At 38.0% G+C, this 20,322-nt stretch overlaps 1 protein-coding gene and 1 long non-coding RNA gene across 2 annotated transcripts in view; both read left to right on the forward strand.

Moving 5' to 3' along the window:
- LOC6047872 (inhibitory POU protein) overlaps positions 1–20,322 on the forward strand; it is a 62,508-nt gene that overhangs the window by 21,488 nt on the left and 20,698 nt on the right. The window contains 2 exon segments of the mRNA XM_038259279.1: positions 15,070–15,211; positions 15,214–15,242. Coding sequence (XP_038115207.1) covers positions 15,070–15,211; positions 15,214–15,242 — 171 coding nt within the window.
- On the forward strand, positions 3,746–4,663 carry LOC119768698. Its single transcript, XR_005278158.1, has 2 exons — positions 3,746–4,480; positions 4,548–4,663. It is a non-coding gene; the product is annotated as an uncharacterized LOC119768698 (long non-coding RNA).

Consider the following 20,322-nt stretch of genomic DNA (forward strand, 5'->3'; position numbering starts at 1 on the left):
CGGCTAAGCCTGCTGCCTATGTTTTGTTTGTATCAAGTGCGCAAGCAATTAGGTCGAGTATGATTTTAGTAACCTCTCTCAAAGTGTCCCTTCATTTGACGGAAAATACATGCCAAGGGAACTGAAGGGCCATCATCAACATGACAGCTCTAACAGCGAACATATTTTCGAACGCTTTGATTTTTAACAATGATAATGACAATTTCGGGTAATCGTCACAAGTGCACTTTTGTCGTTAGAAATAACCGAACCGAAACGGGTTCAAGGGGACGTGAATAATTACTTCCAACCCTTCACGAGGCCCCTTTTGTGTGTGAGCTGTGTGGACGGAGCACTTGAAACGTATTGCGTGTAAATAAATGAACTTTTAGCATCCTTCCGATATTCTCGTCGTGTGATGCACTGTGAAAAAAGTGAGACAATATGGAGTTAATATTCCATTTTTATTTATGTTTCCTTTTCAACTGGCTATGCTTTAAATGGCTTTATATATGATTTTATCATGTTTTTTTTTTACAGTGCGTGTTGCATTCATGGTGTGCTCCCTCTCCATTTAAATGTAGACTAGTCCAAATACACCTGTTACAGTAACAAAAACTTACCCTAGCGCAATGCCCCAGCGTTTGTGTTTAGCTTCCTTCTTCCTTGCGTTCTATACAGTGCAGAGAGGGATTGAACAAACACATAAATGTGTGTGCATACCGTCCGTGGACGTCCAAAATAAACGGAGGGAGCGCCCGACCGCCGAGGACGAGACTTTGCTCCTGCCAAAGAGTGAAAAAGGAACAAATCGGCCGAGCACGGTGTGCAGCATTAAATTGAAGGCTCCTGTCGTGTACAAACACACACTCACCCCCACCCACACATATGATTTTTCCTCCTGATGATGGCTTTTGCCGAGTTCCGACAACACAATTCCGGACCGATGCCGGTGAATGCGTGCGTAGAATAACAATAACTCCAGGACCAACCAGCACATAATGCGGTTACAAGTGGTGTATTTTTTAATGTAACAAAAGCATTTCAACCCAACCGTGCACGCTATCGCCGCCGGAGCCAGGAAGAAGAGTTTCAACGCTAATTGAATACTTTGGTTACGGTTGATTACGCTTGTTAAGTACAATTGCCAATAATGCAGGGCCGAATAATACTCGATTTTTTTAAAAATGAAAATGCATGTAGTTCTGACCAAACAAACTCAAAATTTAAAACGTATTCTGTTGGTTTAAAGTTTAAAGTATTTGGCTGAGCTTAGCTTAGTTGATAGTACAGACATTAGCCGAGCATTAAGCTTTTAAAAGCTAGGTTGGCGTCGATAAGGAAAATTAAAGTGTCAATAAAGTGCTGACCGTCAAATTACCGGAGAAGGGGGAGGGAATGTTTTCATTAAGAGCGAGTCCACGAGCAAAGCATACCCATCTCGCATCGACCTCTGCCTGAAATTTTCAGGGGTTGCAACCGGTTGTTTGTACATATAAAACTAGCATCTGGCCAAAATATGAGCACTCTAGGTCAACGGGAAGTGGGGCAAATCGGGATACAAAGTTTGAAGGTTCAAAGCCGTCAAAAATCTTAAAAAGGCAAAATTCAAAATGCATCAGAAAGAGCTTAAAAAATGCAACAAAATACAGGGAGAAGCAACCCAATTGGTTAAATCTAAAGGGAGTTATTGGCATTTTAGTGAAAAAATAGCATAATTTAACAGTTTGTTCGAAGGTGCATATTAAAACTAGACATTTTGCATCCAATTTTCCGTGAAAAAAAAGTAAGAAATCATCATACTATAGACTGATGGCATATACCAAAGTCATTATTACCTGTGCAACATGGTATCATCAAGAGGTAAAACGGACATGGAAAAATGTAGTGATTAGCATGTGGCAGTTGCTATTTTCTGTGAAAATGTTCACAGAACCTAATTGTAGATGGAAAATTCTGATTTTCATCTTGACTAAATTTCATCTTTTTAAATCAAACAACTATCAAACCGCTATCGAAATGAAGGTTGATTCACAATGTAACCAAATACTTTTGGTCAGAGACTTATTTTAACCAAATTGTTTTCATATTTTCACTTCGCAAGCACGTATTAGACACATATAAGATTCACGGGACCGTGGTGTAGGGGTAAGCGTGATTGTCTCTCACCCAGTCGGTCTGGGTTCGATCCAAGAAGGTCCCGGTGGCAAATTTTGAGACGAGTTTGTCTGATCACGCCTTCCGTCGGACGGGAAGTAAATGTTGGCCCCGGACTAACCTAAAAAGGTTAGGTCGTTAGCTCAGTCCAGGTGTAGGAGTCGTCTCCTTGGGTCCTGCTTCGGTGGATTCGCTGGTAGGCAGTTGGACTCACAATCCAAAGGTCGTCAGTTCGAATCCCGGGGTGGATGGAAGCTAAGGTGTAAAAAGAGGTTTGCAATTGCCTCAACAATCAAGCCTTCGGACACCTAGTTTCGAGTAGGAATCTCGGAATCGAGAACGCCAAGGCAAAGCTGTAGAGCGAATAATTGGAAGATTCACAATAGTATTCACGCAGAATAGAAAATATTTGCATTCTTTACTATACAAATAATGATTGTACAGCCCGACAGGTGTGTTAAAGTGTATAACTAGGGCGACAAGGGAAAAGGGCAAAAAATTGAAAGCCACAAAAAACTTCCGGTCACGTGTGAAATGTGGAAAATTGCTTCTTCCATGTATTTCGTAGCATATGGTTCGCCCATATAACACGAATCAAGGAAGACTGTCCAGTCCATTATTAAACTGTTATTACAGTAATTACATTTCATCGAAATAAGGAATGATGTGGCCACCACAAATGTCATATAGTGGTTTTCCGATTCTCTTCCTCATTTTCTTCATGGTATCACGCGAAACGAGTAGAGCTAAGCTAGTTTTTCTGCAAATCCTTGATGAGTCCAGTTTCAAGTGATCTTTTCAATGTTTGCTTAGTGCCTATGTTTAATATCTGTTGATTTGCAAGGAATTAGTGAAGCTATAATTTAAAGCTCCTTAAACTCATATTAAAATTATCGTTTGTTAAATCTGCAAGTAAAGTTATTATTTTGTGTGCATCCTAATTATAAAATAATAATTTTCTTCCATTTATCAAATTGTTTTACAAATATAATCCCATTAAATACATGGATTTTACATTTTATTGAAATTTGTTGAAGTCAGAATAAATCTCAATAAATTGATGTATACATCCAAACGGCGGTCGCATGATTGTGACGCATGGCTGCATGAAAGTATTGCAGATTCTAATCTAATCTAATCTAATCAGACCCTAGCGCAGCCAATCTTTCGAAGGGATCCTGGAGAGTGCCTTAGGTTAGATGACGCCTAGCACTCTTCTTGTCATTTATTAACATTTGTAGTGCGCCATTGCATTGAAATGCATTGAGACATCACAAGCGTTAAAGCGGCCAGGCCTACTGCGTAAAGCCGTATCGCAGAGATGATTCGTAATTGGGTTGAGTTTGAGCACTAAGTGTTCGAACAACAACACAATTCTGAATCGACAGGGAGGAAGAAGCGTGGGGACACACCACCATACGCTCCGAGATTTGGTTGTATTCGTTGGGAGCACCATGCTAAGAAGGTTTGGTACTCCGGGACCCTCTGGGATGGGACATTGTATTTCCACGAATGCCCTGGACACTATTGCCGTGGTTATAGCGCCACAACTCGCTCCTGCATGAAAGTATTACAGATTCTGCATGAAATCTGTCCTCATGCATTTTTTGCGATTTTTTGATTCATGGGCTTGCAAAAATGTTATAAAATGTAACATTTTCTGCTGTAGCGAAGTTTTACTGTACTCACAGAAAGCTTTTTCAATTTTCAGGAGGAAAACACCAGGTAATCAATCATCTATCGTTTTTTGCTGCCATAGCCATATTCTGTATGCTTTTCCATAATCAGTAGAATGTATCAAAAATGACTTTTTGGCGGCCATTCAGAGGCTTGTTCCGGTGGGCGTACTGAGCACAAATCCTACACTCAAAATAATGTTCACCACGATACTGCATGAAAATTCCGGTGGCAGCCAATTTTGGTCCAAAACAACGTTTCACATGAGTCATGCAACTATCACCAAGCATTCATGTCAACTCTGCTTGGTTTTCACGCAGCTTACACTCACACAACTGAATGTCACGTGAAATCCATGCCTGAAAATTTGGAGGCGTGGCTTGCGGTCAGCTGGTTTTGTGTTTGCATGACAATCTTGCAACACCCGCATGAAAACTAGTATGGAAAAAATCCATACACCTTTTCATGCAATGTTGTGGTGAAAAGTTGTAGATGGTTGCATGAATTTCCTGTCTGAAAATTTCGGTTCGCTTGTCGAGGATTTCAATCGTCAGTTTCGTCCCGGCGCTCGACTCGGCATGAAGTGCGAGCAAATAAGTTAGAATTTTTTGATAGGCACAAAAAAGAGTTCAAGAATCACTCGCCGTATACTGTTTCGGATCGGATGGTAAGTGTTTTGCATTTTTTGAAAATAAAATCAATACTAATCTGTGCGTTCATATTTTTATTTTCAGAGAACTAAATAGTAAAGACAGGACAAAAAATGCAACAGTTGGCATCGGAAGTGGCACCAAGCGATCAGAGCGAGCACCACAAAATCCTTCCCCGTCGGCTGCTGCAGCTGCAAAAACCTGCCAAAGAAGGCTAAAAGCCTTCAGCGCTTTAAAATTCCGCACCGCATCAACCCTCCCGGGCAGCAAGACTTGATGACCCGGTGAAAAGGACAACGACCAGATGCACGTTGCTGACCTCCCGAAGGTGCCTTCTTCAGCAAGTGTTAAATTTGGTTGCCAAGTGATTGATTTTTAAGTGTTTTCAGTGATTATCTTAGTGTTCTTGAGTGTGGGTACGTTGTATCGAAATTCTAAATGTGTTGAAAATAAAAAAATAATTGAAACTATCCAATGCGTGCTGTTTTATAAGAAAATAAGAAATAATCAAATAAAAGAAAAAAAGTAGCAAAAACCCGCAATAAAAATCACGCAGTCTCCACGTGACAATCATATGGCTAACGCATGAATGGTCATGCATATTTCACGTGAAGTTCATGCTAATTCCACCTGATGCGATAGTGAACAGCCATCATTGGTCGACACGCTGCAGATTTTGCTTCCACCGGGAATTCACGTCAATGTTGCATGATAACCAATATGGAAAAAAATCACCTATATATTCATGCAGCTTTGTGGTGAAAACTATTTTGAGTGTAAATATGAGCTTGATTGGACGTAACAGGAGCTGGCGCTAAGTATTTGAATTCAAAATTGGAACCCGTGAAAAGACAATTTTTCAAAAATGTATGTATGTATTTAATGAAGGTTTATTTTCAATATGATTAGCGTATATACTAGATCCTTGCGCAATTTTTGGTTTATATAACAAGCCTTTGTACATGACACTATTTGTTATGTTAGCGACGAAATTTCTGATTTGGATAGCATGGAACTGTCAAAAATCTACCACATTGATCCACAAAAATCTGTGGCAGACAAGTACCCACCGGTGTTCAGATTAATTTTTGACACTTCGACACAAGCGAAATATTTGAAGAAAATCTACCGCAGTAAATCAAAACCACTTCAACAATACAACTCAGATATTACTCCCTTACTGCTGGCTTAGTGAAATTTCACGCTGTTTTCTTGGCATCACATTCTCTCTACATTGGGGTCGTTACTCTGTTCGCAGCAACAACGCCTGGTTTGATGCTCCGCGAATTTTTTTTCGTTTCACGGTGAAAGTGCGTTGTATTAATCGCGAGTTCTTCCCCGCACGATGGTGTGTGCACCTCGAGGACGTGGCCGGGCCAGTTCCTGCAGCAGCATCGGAAGACCTCCTCGTCTGGCTCGAAACGGTCAACAAACCTGCTGAAGCTGCCATCCAACTTCGTACCTACCCGTAGCCCCATACGAACCCTCGGATCGGTGGCACTCGGTAAACCGGATCAACCTGGAACCAGTGAATTGTCCACCAACAAGCCGGGAACTTTCTCGATGACGGTTCCAACCTCAAACGGATTAACTGTGTTATCTATTGACAACAATGAAGACGACGACGACGACATCAGTGGTGGCGATAGTGTTACCACTACACCGTCGCAAGCTAAGGGCACCTCCACCGCAGGGGAGCAAGAGGGAAAAAATCGAACAAAAAAATGCCACCGATTACAGCCTGGCCGCCTGGCTGTTGAAATCGAGGGAGCATTAGCGGATGCCGACTGTGCGTATTAACAAGTCGTCCGTAAACATCATCACGCGAGATCGTCCGCGTTTCGAGAAAGTGCAGAAAACGCTGAAAGATGCAAACATTCTGTACTGCCGCGTGACTGCCGCTCAATCGAGTCCGTCCCATATGTACAAACAGCAAGCCTAGAAAAACGGATGTCAAATTTGTCCCGCCCATAAGGCTACGTGTTAGAATTTCACGAAAAAGTGGATTTTCTCCAGTTTTCTAGAACAAAGTATTAAATTTTATTGGGTTTTCTGATTGTTTACATGATTTCGAACCGAACTACATCATTACATCTAAATTGACGAAATTACATATGGGACGGACTAGCTTCGAGCGGCAGTGTACTACACGCATGATTCGCCGGAAAACCTTCCGGTCAAGGTAGTGGTGACTGGGTTCTTCATCCTAGTGCCACCCAAGGAAACAATATCTATCCGCGAGAAGCTAAAGTGCTCTCGCATAAGGTAACCAAGGTCGGAGACCAGATTCTCTGGCTGCTGTACTTCGAACGCGGTTCCGTTAAAATCCAGGACCTGCACAAAGTTTAATCGTTGGAAGGATTCGTGGTAAGCTGCAGGTACTTCAGCAAGCGGCTTTCCGATGCTGCCCAATGTCACCGATGCCAACGTTTTGGACACGGTTCACGGAACTGCACCTTGGCGCCGAAATGTGTCAAGCGCAGCGTAGCCTCACGGCTGCAGCGCACCTCACGGCTGCATGCACGCTGGCCAAGAAAGCATCCCTGGGGAAAGGACAATCAAGCCGAGCAGAACAAGCGGAACGTGAAGTGTGCTAACTGCCAATTACCGCGGGTGCACCCCTAGGAAGAGCTACCTTGAGGCGCTGGAGAAGAGGAAAAAGCCAGCACCACATTCCTCAAGGACTTCGACAGGTCAATCCTCGACCAAACCCCGGCAAACGAATTCTCCTGGATTCGGGCGTACTTACGCCAACGTGGCGGCCAGCGGTAATGGTATAACCCGGACAGCAACAGTGATGGTGATTTATTCACCCTCACCGAATTCCTCTCCCCTGCGAGGGACATGTATAAGCGACTCAGCACTTGCCGAAACAAGCTGGATCAGTTCTTTGCCCTGCAAGAGCTGATGGGGAAGTACCTATGCCCTGCATAGGTGCAAGCTCACACACTATGGAACAGCCTTCGCCTTCAGTAACGAACTGATTTTTTTTCTGTGATATATATTTAAGCTTTCATATCCTCCTTCTCTTTCCATAGTAATAGTAGCAGTTATTTTAGTAAGTTTTTTCTGCTCTCACTTAACCGACTGAAGCTTAATTTATTTCATTCAATTGATTATATTTGAATTTATTTGTAGTTGTAAGGATCTCCAAAACTCTGCGTTTAGTTATTAGTTAAGCAAATTGTATTCTGATTAGTACAAAAAATAAACATGAATTGAACATTATCTCTACACCCTTACCAAAAATCATAATTTTCTGAGTTTAATATCCCACTTTTCATTCAGGTATTACAACCATAAAAATGGTTATATGGGTTGAACTGAAAAATTCGTTTGAAAAGTGGGATACAGTGAATCCTCGTTTTATGCGGTGGCGTTACGCTTTTTATTTCGACGATTTGTCTGGAGCGACGAATCATTTTTGCAATCTTTTAAAAGCAGTTTGTGGGTTTTATTCAGTTCTACAAAACGTTTTTTGAAGCATGCAAAAATATTGTATGATTTAAGAGAAATCGACGAAATAAAAGCGTAACGCCACCGCGTAAAAAGAGTTTTCTCTGTATTAAACTCAGAAAATCATGATTTTTGGTAAGGGTGTAGCAAAAAATTTCAAACAGAGGGACGGTTAGATGAGAGCGAAATAAATGACAATGGACAATGTGATGAATGTCAAAAGGATGAATAATTTCAGTTGATTTAGATTCGATGTTTTTATTGAGTTTATTAATATTCTACTAAAATAATTTTGTTCGAGCCACGATTTTAGTTAATTTGTGTTCGATTAATAAACATATCTCTGATTTTTTTTTTGAAATTATCAACCAGGCAGATTCGCTTCCTGTCACGTGTCCTTTTCAATGAGAATAAATGTGTGCGAAAGAGGATTGATTAAAATTCAGTAACTTTTTCATAAACAGTTGCCACTTTCATGGGACAGTTACGATTTGACTGGACCATTTAATATGAAAATTACACGTTTGCACACACTTTTATCGTTGAAAAGGAGATTGTCACGTGAAGGTATGTAGCTTAGATAAAAAAGAGAAACAGTAATAGCTAAGCACATACACACGAAGCGAATCGGCCTTATTAAAAAATTGTCCAGACATCTCATAAATATTTCACCACATCGTTCGTTATGAGCGCCCTTAACCATATGAATGATGAATGATGAATGTTGTAAATTTTTCAACACCCACAAGAAGGTGAAGCAACAGTAGCAGCAGTAGTTAGCTCAGAGGCACAGAGTGAGAGAACGGCGACGACCGTGGGCAGGAGCAGCTGTGCACCAATGTTCTTGCTCTTGCTCAATTCGGCGACATTCCGGCTCTTTTCAGAGCAAGGATTCAGCTGGTTTTTCTATACCGACGTCAGGAGAAAATATTTAAGATCCCTTGAAGTGATGCTTGTATGTGGGACACGGCGAGGGCGTGTTATCAATGAACTCGTTGAACATCAAAACTTCCTCATTTTTTCTAGATGTTGGAACGCAAATTTTATGCTTTCGCAAGATGTCTCAATGGTGACTGAAAAGTTTTTTTTCGTTCAGTTTTGCCGGAAACTTTTAGAATATCAACGCTGTACATGCACCACATACACAAGACACACCGGTTAACATTGGTGTTGGAGTGAATGATTGATAATGTTTACATGCTTGCTAAAGCACGAAGGTTACAAAATGTTGGGCAAAGTTTTCTAAGAATTTACACATAAACGTTCTTCCGTACAAAAATGTGTATAGGTAGTTTTGATTTGTCGTGCAGTGAACAGTATTGATTTTATGAAATGTTACATTATGTTTTAATTTAGAGCGGCCGTGGCGGACTAATTACGGTGTTCGCTTTGTAAGCGAATGGTTCTGAGTTCGATTCCCATCTGCTCCCAACGAAAAAGTCAAGAACACAGAAATTTAAAATGATGAATATGAACGAAAACCCAAAGTCGCTCGAGGCGGGGTTCGATCCCTTTGGATTGGTAAGCAAAAATGCTAACCACTAGGCCATGACGACTTGGTGAGCATAGACTGGAATTAGGAATACTGTCTAATACAGCCACACCAAACAGTGGGATAAGCGTTGTGGAGCCTTCCGGTGGTGGGGCGTCCTCTAAATGGTAATGCTAAAGCTAATATTACATTATGATTTGATTTGTGTTCATTTATTGAAAGCATGGAATGCAAGCTGGGTTGTTTTGTTCAACATGCTATGACATCAAATGTCGTCACGCAATGATTTTTTTTATATATTAACAACATATTGTCACTTGTGTTCTATTTTGAGACACGTCACATTTGACATTTGACAGCAAACGCGTCATAAGATAACACACAAGCGACGATATATCGAAATAATAATAACGATAAAAAATGTATAGTCTAAAAAATCAGCAGTTAGATTAGAAAGCTTAGTGGCATACAAACACATGATTTAGGAAATTTTGTGTAACGCGTAGATCTCTATCTAAAGTTTCACAAAAAACATACTTTAAACTAAAAAAAAATAAATAGAAAATATCAAACCCGATTTTCAAAAAAAAACTCAAGCGAAAAGTATGAAAAATGAATTTTACATCATTACAAAATATCAATAAATTTATGAAAATATATTAATGCCTAATTATTTTTTTCTGTGATACAAAATTAAAAACGTGAAAAGATAAAATCTTTCTATTTTATTAAAAATGCATTAATAAGCATAAGCAGTTTATAATCGGTATAACAAGTTTTTTTTCAGTGAAAATGTCAATTTTAGTCAATCATTTTTTTTTTTGCTCCCTGATTATTTAGGGAAATTTTTAAAGAGGACTTGAAATAATATTTGCAATAGCCAAATCGAGATTAACATATGGGTAATTCTCTACCAACTCACACGAAATCGGGAAAAGTTGCCCCGACCCCTCTTCGATTTGCGTGAAACTTTGTCCTAAGGGGTAACTTTTGTCCCTGATCACGAAACCGAGGTCCGTTTTTTGATATCTCGTGACGGAGGGGCGGTACGACCCCTTCCATTTTTGAACATGCGAAAAAAGAGGTGTTTTTCAACAATTTGCAGCCTGAAACGGTGATGAGATAGAAATTTGGTGTCAAAGGGACTTTTATGTAAAATTAGACGCCCGATTTGATGGCGTACTCAGAATTCCGAATAAATGTATTTTTCATCGAAAAAAAACACTAAAAAAGTTTTAAAAATTCTCCCATTTTCCGTTACTTGACTGTAAAAAATTTTGGAACATGTCATTTTATGGGAAATTTAATGTACTTTTCGAATCTACATTGTCCCAGAAGGGTCATTTTTTCATTTAGAACAAAAATTTTCATTTTAAAATTTCGTGTTTTTCTAACTTTGCAGGATTTTTTAGAGTGTAATAATGTTCTACAAAGTTGTAGAGCAGACAATTACAAAAATTTGATATATAGACATAAGGGTTTGCTTATAAACATCACGAGTTATCGCGATTTTACGAGAAAAGTTTTGAAAAAGTTACTTTTGCGTTTCTCTTTGTTTCGTCGTCCGTGTCTGTCGCGGGTGACCATGAATGGCCATGATCGATGACGACCAACTTTTTCAAAACTTTTTCGTAAAATCGCGATAACTCGTGATGTTTATAAGCAAACTACTTATGACTACATATCAAATTTTTTGTAATTGTCTGCTCTACAATTTTGTAGAACATTGTTACACTCTAACAAATAACCCTGCAAAGTTAGAAAAAACACGAAATTTTAAAATGAAAAAAATTGTTCTAAATGAAAAAATGACCCTTCTGGGTCTATCTAGATTCGAAAAGTACATTAAATTTCCCATAAAATGACATGTTCCAAAAATTTTTACAGTCAAGTAATGGAAAATGGGAGAATATTTAAAACTTTTTTAGTGTTTTTTTCGATGAAAATACGTTTTTTCGGAATTCTGAGTACGCCATCAAATCGGGCGTCTAATTTTACATAATTGTTCCTTTGACACGAAATTTCTATCTCATCACCGTTTCAGGCTGCAAATTATTGAAAAACTCCTCTTTTTTTGCATGTTAAAAAATGGAAGGGGTCGTACCGCCCCTCCGTCACGAGATATCAAAAAACGGACCTCGGATTCGTGATCAGGGAAAAAAGTTACCCCTTAAGACAAAGTTTCACGCAAATCGAAGAGGGGTCGGGGCAACTGCTGTGTGAGTTGGCGGAGAATTACCCATATGCATAAACCAAAAAAAAAATCAAATTATTCGCTCTACAGCATTGCCTTGGCGTTTTCGATTGTGAGATTCCTACTCGAAACTAGGTGTCCGTAGGTTTGATTGTTGAGGCAATTGCAAACCTCTTTTTACACCTAAGCTTCCATCCATCCCGGGATTCGAACTGACGACCTTTGGATTGTTGGTCCAACTGCCTACCAGCGACTCCACCGAGACAGGACCCAGGGAGACGACTCCTACACCTGTACTGAGCTTACGGCCTAACCTTTTTTTTTAGGTTAGTCCGGGGCCAACATTTACTTCCCTGTCCGACGGAAGGCATGATCAGACAAACTCGTCTCAAAATTTGCCACCGGGACCTTCTGGGATCGAACCCAGGCCGACTGGGTGAGAGGCAATCACGCTTACCCCTACACCACGGTCCCGGCAATATGCATAAACCATTTGTTTTATAAACACAAAAAATACCTTCAATCGATTCTTTCTTTTAAAATGACATTAAATTAATGTAAGTACCGTCATCTGGGGAGCAATTCTCTACGAAATCGGTCTTTTTTCTTCAATTTTAATTTTTGTATTTTTTAATCCGACTGAAACTTTTTTGGTGCCTTCGGTATGCCCAAAGAAGCCATTTTGCATCATTAGTTTGTCCATATAATTTTCCATACAAATTTGGCAGCTGTCCATACAAAAATGATGTATGAAAATTCAAAATCTGTATCTTTTGAAGGAATTTTTGATCGATTTGGTGTCTTCGGCAAAGTTGTAGGTATGGATACGGACTACACTGGAAAAAATAATACACGGTAAAAAAAATTTGGTGATTTTTTTATTTAACTTTTTATCACTAAAACTTGATTTACAAAAAAACACTATTTTTATTTTTTTTATTTTTTGATATGTTTTAGAGGACATAAAATGCCAACTTTTCAGAAATTTCCAGGTTGTGCAAAAAATCATTGACCGAGTTATGAATTTTTTAATCAATACTGATTTTTTCAAAAAATCGAAATTTTGGTCGTAAAATTTTTCAACTTCATTTTTCGATGTAAAATCAAATTTGCAATCAAAAAGTACTTTAGTGAAATTTTGCTAAAGTGCACCGTTTTCAAGTTATAGCCATATTTAAGTGACTTTTTTGAAAATAGTCGCAGTTTTTTTTTTAAAATTAGTGCACATGTTTGCCTAGTTTTGAAAAAAATATTTTTGAAAAGCTGAGAAAATTCTCTATATTTTGCTTATTCGGACTTTGTTGATACGACCTTTAGTTGCTGAGATATTGCAATGCAAAGGTTTAAAAACAGGAAAATTGATGTTTTCTAAGTTTCACCCAAACAACCCACCATTTTCTATCGTCAATATCTCAGCAACTAATGGTCCGATTTTCAATGTTAATATATGAAACATTTGTGAAATTTTCCGATCTTTTCGAAAAAAATATTTTCAAAATTTTCAAATCAAGACTAACATTTTAAAAGGGCGTAATATTGAATGTTTGGCCTCTTTTTACACCTAAGCTTCCATCCATCCCGGGATTCGAACTGACGACCTTTGGATTGTTGGTCCAACTGCCTACCAGCGACTCCACCGAGACAGGACCCAGGGAGACGACTCCTACACCTGTACTGAGCTTACGGCCTAACCTTTTTTTTTAGGTTAGTCCGGGGCCAACATTTACTTCCCTGTCCGACGGAAGGCATGATCAGACAAACTCGTCTCAAAATTTGCCACCGGGACCTTCTGGGATCGAACCCAGGCCGACTGGGTGAGAGGCAATCACGCTTACCCCTACACCACGGTCCCGGCAATATGCATAAACCATTTGTTTTATAAACACAAAAAAATACCTTCAATCGATTCTTTCTTTTAAAATGACATTAAATTAATGTAAGTACCGTCATCTGGGGAGCAATTCTCTACGAAATCGGTCTTTTTTCTTCAATTTTAATTTTTGTATTTTTTAATCCGACTGAAACTTTTTTGGTGCCTTCGGTATGCCCAAAGAAGCCATTTTGCATCATTAGTTTGTCCATATAATTTTCCATACAAATTTGGCAGCTGTCCATACAAAAATGATGTATGAAAATTCAAAAATCTGTATCTTTTGAAGGAATTTTTTGATCGATTTGGTGTCTTCGGCAAATTTTGAAAATATTTTTTTCGAAAAGATCGGAAAATTTCACAAATGTTTCATATATTAACATTGAAAATCGGACCATTAGTTGCTAAGATATTGACGATAGAAAATGGTGGGTTGTTTGGGTGAGACTTAGAAATCATCAATTTTCCTGTTTTTAAACCTTTGCATTGCAATATCTCAGCAACTAAAGGTCGTATCAACAAAGTCCGAATAAGCAAAATATAGAGAATTTTCTCAGCTTTTCAAAAATATTTTTTTCAAAACTGGGCAAACATGTGCACTAATTTTAAAAAATGAAAAACTGCGACTATTTTCAAAAAAGTCACTTAAATATGGCTATAACTTGAAAACGGTGCACTTTATCAAAATTTCACTAAAGTACTTTTTGATTGCAAATTTAATTTTACATCGAAAAATGAAGTTGAAAAATTTTACGACCAAAATTTCGATTTTTTGAAAAAATCAGTATTGATTAAAAAATTCATAACTCGGTCAATGATTTTTTGCACAACCTGGAAATTTCTGAAAAGTTGGCATTTTATGTCCTCTAAAACATATCAAAAAATAAAAAAAATTAAAAATAGTGTTTTTTTGTAAATCAAGTTTTAGTGACAAAAAGTTAAATAAAAAAATCACCAAATTTTTTTCACCGTGTATTATTTTTTTCTAGTGTAGTCCGTATCCATACCTACAACTTTGCCGAAGACACCAAATCGATCAAAAAATTCCTTCAAAAGATACAGATTTTTGAATTTTCATACATCATTTTTGTATGGACAGCTGCCAAATTTGTATGGAAAATTATATGGACAAACTAATGATGCAAAATGGCTTCTTTGGGCATACCGAAGGCACCAAAAAGTTTCAGTCGGATTAAAAATACAAAAAAATCGAATGACCGAAATCCTAGAGAACTGCTGGGGCGAATCAGGACTACTGTCTAAATAGGGACAGCAGTGTTTAGAGCACTTATAGGTTTTAAATTTGGAAATGGGTGTACACATTTTATTGGTCTGAGTCTGTTCTATCCGAAACCAACCAGAAACATAAAAATATTGTGCTCCGACATGGTTAAAACTGCTGTCCCAATTCGCCCCAGTTGTTGGTAATGTAATAATAATACAAGCAGATAGGGTCAGGGTGATGTACAGAGCATACACTTACATTCAATTTGAAAGAATCGGTAGATAGCAACAGCATTTTTCATAGTGATAAAATTGCCTGTAATTATTAAACTGCCACATTGATTAGACTAACTTATGTTCGTTCCAACAGGGCGATATTTTCTCCGGTCTCAACGACGGCATCCTGAGTCGAGCGGAAGCGTTGGCAGCCGTGGACATTGGCAAACACCAGGGTAGTCACGCACACACGCAGATGACGCAGCAGCTGAAACACGACGTCATGTACCACCACAGCATGGGGCACCACCCCAGAGGCCGCTACAGGTGAGTGTCAATAAGAAGTTGTTTGAAAACCTATGTTGAGGAATGTAACGTCTGTTTCATAATTAAGTATTGTTCAATAGATGGTCATTTAACCGGTACTAAAGTAAACCCACTGGAACTGTAGAAAGAATTTCAGAATAAAATCGAAACACATTTAAGATACCTTTTTTACAAGGGGGAAAATGACAATGAATTCGCACACCAACGGATGAGTCCATTAAACAATTTGAAATTGAGGATTAGATGCTTGAACATTAGCAGGTTATCTGAAACTTGTAGTCACCCTTGTTCAAGTTTAATTTCAAACGCGGGAAACAAAAAAAATATCTCCTTCTACCACTGCGTCGTACATTTCGAATGACACAAGTGGCAATAGACGAAATTAAAATAAATGTAAATAGCGGCGGTTTTTTTTTTTATATCCGAGGAAATTACCGGTTAAACTTTGCTCATACCGTTTCCCCTTTTAAATGGAAGCACAGCGAATGGGTCGAACATTTTGAGAAACTCGTTCCCAGTGGTACAAACGACTTTATTTCGTCAAACGCGTGCCCACTCATTTCAGCAAACCTTCCTATGTCTGGGTACAGTTTATTTCTGATGTTTCGCTTTACGATCGACAGCTCCTTCAGTTACACTTGTTCGATGCCCGTCGGAACGATTATAAACCTGCACAGTGTGCGCTGGCTTTAGTTAACCTTTTGTTATTAGCATACGATGAATCTCTTGAGTGTTGGCACGTGATCAGGCACGCGACCCACCCTCCACGACACGTTGGCCAGGGAGATGCGAGCTGGGAGATATTCGGTTTCAATTGATATTTATGATTGTGCATGTGTTGTGCAATTTGATCGAGCATGGAATCAATTAAAGTAATCACGCAAAACCAACCAACTGGTGCAGCAGTACAAGTTAGGCGAATTGTTTGATGAGATAATGTTGTTAGCCGGCGATGGAAATGTTTACCGGAGCCACAATTTGTGGATTGGATGGGTTTCGTTTTGCGATATACTTGCACGTGCGAAAAATTTGACGCTCTAATTGCAGAACATGGGTTGCAAATAATTTACCAATCATTGAAGGGGACAATCCACCCTTTGTGGTAGATTCAAGCGGGAGATTGAAGAGCAAAAATATTTACAATAATCAGATTAAATCGGTTATGGACAAATTTCCCAGTAAAATACCGTAATCAAAGGTGTTTTTTGTACATTCGAATGTACATGGAATGTGCATTCCTAGGAGCAAGATCATCATATGTTTTTCCTATTCTTCCCTACCCGTTTGTAGACGGAATTCAATCTTAAACAGGGGTGCAAAAGTTCAGAGTCTTGCGAGTCAAATGCGAGTTATTTTTATTTTGTTATTGACTCTATAAGGTTTTTCAATAAAAAATTGTAATTCAATGTTTTGGCTTCCTCACTGAGGTAAAAAAGGACCTTTGTGTGTGTGTGTGTGTGTGTGTGTGTGTGGGGGTGACCAAAATTCACACTGAGTTTTCTCAGCACTGGCAGAACCGATTTCGATTAAATCGGACGCATTCGACTTGGTTTATGGTCCCATACATCGCTTTTGAATTGTTTGAAGTTTCGATAAGTAGTTCAAAAATTATGTATACAAATATGTTTTCACATATATCCTGATCTCACTTAAATGTATTAAGGGGTTACATACATGTACATCGGCAAATATGTCAGTGGTTGGTTTGAGCACACACTTATAAATATTTTTTTTTCAAAATCTGTTTTTAGGGCATTAAAATACACATTTTCATCTGTCAACATAACAAATTTGAAGACATTTGGTTGTATCATGGGCTTAAGCGAGATAGAGCTATTTGAAGTTAGCAGTTTCAAAAAACGGGTGCCACGATATCTCAACATTGCTTTGACCAAATCAGCTCAAAATGTTGGTGAAGACTCGTTAAACCAGTGCGTGTGCATGACGAAGGCCGATTTTCAAAAAGTTTATTTAAAAAAAGACAAAAATATTTTTCTGTTTTTCATATAAAAAGTTCGCCAGAAAATTTTATCAGCTTTTCAAACATATTCTTTTCAAGTGGGCAAACATGTGCACTAATTATTTAAAAATGCAAAACTGCGACGATTTATAAAAAAATACCTAAAATGGCTTTAACTTGAAAATGGTGCACTTTATCAAAATTTTGCTTAATTACTATTGATTGCAAATTTGATTTTACATCGAAAAATCAGCATTGATTAAAAAATTCATAACTCGGTCAAAGATTTTTTGCACAACATGAAAATTTCTGAAAAGTTGTCATTTTAATTTTTTTATGTTTTAGGGGACATTAAAACATATTAAAACAAATAAAAGTAGTGTTTTTTGCAAATCAAGTTTTGGTGACAAAAAGTTAAATTAAAAATCACCCATTTTTTACCCTGCATAAGTTTTTTTCAGTGTAGTCCTTATCCATACCTACAACTTTGCCCAAGAATTAAATCGATCAAAAATTCTTTCAAAAATACAGATTTTTGAATTTTTATACATCATTTTGTATGGATAGCTACCAAATTTGTATGGAAAATTATATGGACAAACTAATGATGCAAATGATGAGTCCAAAAGATTGGAGATCTGACAATCCTATCGAAAGTTGTAAGCACATAAGTGCCCTGCATTATGTAGTTCTGACTACTAAATCTGATGGTATGGATAATGAGTCAAATTGGCCATTTACACGCAGCTGGATTACTACTTTTTTTTGCTGTGTAGTTATAGGTTTCATGAAAGTTCTAAAGACCTCCATACCGTCTAATTAGGCTTTATGGCTTACTTGGACCCTAAAAAGTTACTTGGAGAACAGATCAATTTACTTTTCAAATTTCAATATTGTCCGCCTATGTGGTCATGTGGATCATCGTGATTTTGACTTTACAGGCGGGCAAAACACCGTTGTCGTCCATTATAGTTTGTAACGATCTCCATTCTTAAGAACCTGGATAATGCATCTTTGATTACTGTTTGCAAACTTTTCTTACTATATTCTTGAAACATTTGATTAAATTTTTGTCCATCGTGCATAATTCAAACAGTATTAAATATTGTTTAATCCTAAATGAACTTTAAAAACTAACTTAAATCCGTATTTGATATAAAAATGTGTTCAATGCAAAAAATATTGATTACTTTTTTGTTTCGCAATAAAATTCAAAGTACTCCACTGAGCGTCGAGCAAACCAAATTGAAATTTTATTGTTGACATCTTGTTTCAGGGATCAGTTTTTTTTCAGAAAATCAAAAGAACAAAAAACATTCGAAGAAAATTAAAACAGCGAAGCAGGACCAGCTAAAGGAAATAAATCGGACTCTGAAGACAAATAAACTTTTTTTTACATGCATAACAGAAGAAAAACACACAATCACAATAGACACATAGTAGGAAATCGGACCGAGCAGGGGGTTTCCTAACAAAAAGGGAAGGGAACTAAAGCACCGGGATGCATATTTTATTCGAAAGGTGTAATCTGCTGCGAGGGTCTACTTGTCGTAGAATTAATGCTATAAATTTATCCCAGCAGAGCAGAAAGAAATGTGTAAATTTCCGTACGTTTGAATGGGCTCTGCCGGTTGGTATAGTTTCTGATTGTTTGGATATACGCGTCAGAGTGTGCGGTTTCTGTCTGATTTTCCAGGTTCGGAAAATTGCTGGTGGTGGCCAAGATCAACCACCAGCCAGCCAAGCCAGACAGAGCATAAGTCCCTCCTTTCGGAGATTTTTTTTTATTTACTGGAAATTACTTGTATAGGGGACCTCATTTCATTGCGCCCCTGTATTATCGTGTCTTGTTCTGCTGCTCTTTTCCCGGCCACTTTACCGACGGGAAACTCGGCGGGAATCTCGTTACAGAGATGTATTTTTCTATTATTTAGGCATTTATTTCTATTTAGCGTTTGTCCTGCCTTCTTGTGTCCTGTTAATTGTGATTTATAAGACAAATTATCGCCTTTCTTAAAAGATATATTTGTTTCAATTAGGAGACGTAATACAAAAGTAAATATCACGTCGTTTTGACCCACTGCTCAGAACAGGTGCTCACAATCTGTTGAAATGAGATTTGTCGTGCGAATAGCAGGGATTTCTTCAATATAGCATAGCTTTTACTTCCAAACAAATATTGAACCATTTTTTCAGTTTCAGAATAATAACAATACTAGCATAGCATAGCATAGCATAACGGGTCTGCACCACGCTGTAGGGGTGCCACAATGGTCAATTCCATATTCTTAGACAATTTGATTTGATGCCCAGTACAACCAAGAATATCTAAGAACGTAAATTTCCACACTGTGCTCCAAGGCTACGCCCATACAGTCCCGTGGGGATTTGGGAGGGGATGTTTTTGTTGTTGCAGGGAACCCATGCGACTTTTAAAAGTGAACGGAATATTTTTGGGAGGTTTGGAATGGGGGTTAGGGGAATTTCATCGGGCCGATGAAAATGGTTGAATCCGTAATGTATTAAATGATTTGGATGTTTGTAAGTGTAAATGTGAGTCTGTAGTGTATTATCTAATAATCATATAGTTTTGTTATAATGATAAATAATAAATATAATAAATATAGTAAATAGAATAAATATAGTAAATATAACAAATATGATAAATATAATAAATACAATCAAGATGATTCCAGGAAGCTGTGAAAAAAATAGTAACTTAAAATATAAATGCTCCAGATGGTTCCCATGCTGTTTTAGAAAGTTTCGTTAAGAGCGAGTTTTTCACCAATGTGTAACAGGTCGTATCGAGGTGCTCCGATTTGAATGAAACTTTCAGCGTTTGTTTGTCTATACATGAGAGTTTCAGAATAATAACATGACTGTATCAAAAAGTGCTTCGATGGAGATTTGACAAAGTGCACTTAGACGTGTGGTAAGGAACAGAATCGTCTTATCCACAATAGAAAACCATCGTATCTTTTGTGAAGTAGTAAATAAAACTCCAATATCAGCATGTTTTTTTTTCTTGAACCAACAAAGAGTCATTACCAATTGTAGTTTATTGACGTTCTTGATTTTATGAAATCAAAATCATTCAAGGACGGTAAAGTTGTGAAA

The sequence above is a fragment of the Culex quinquefasciatus genome, chromosome 1 (assembly GCF_015732765.1).
Source record: "Culex quinquefasciatus strain JHB chromosome 1, VPISU_Cqui_1.0_pri_paternal, whole genome shotgun sequence".
Taxonomy (NCBI): Eukaryota; Metazoa; Arthropoda; class Insecta; order Diptera; family Culicidae; genus Culex; species Culex quinquefasciatus.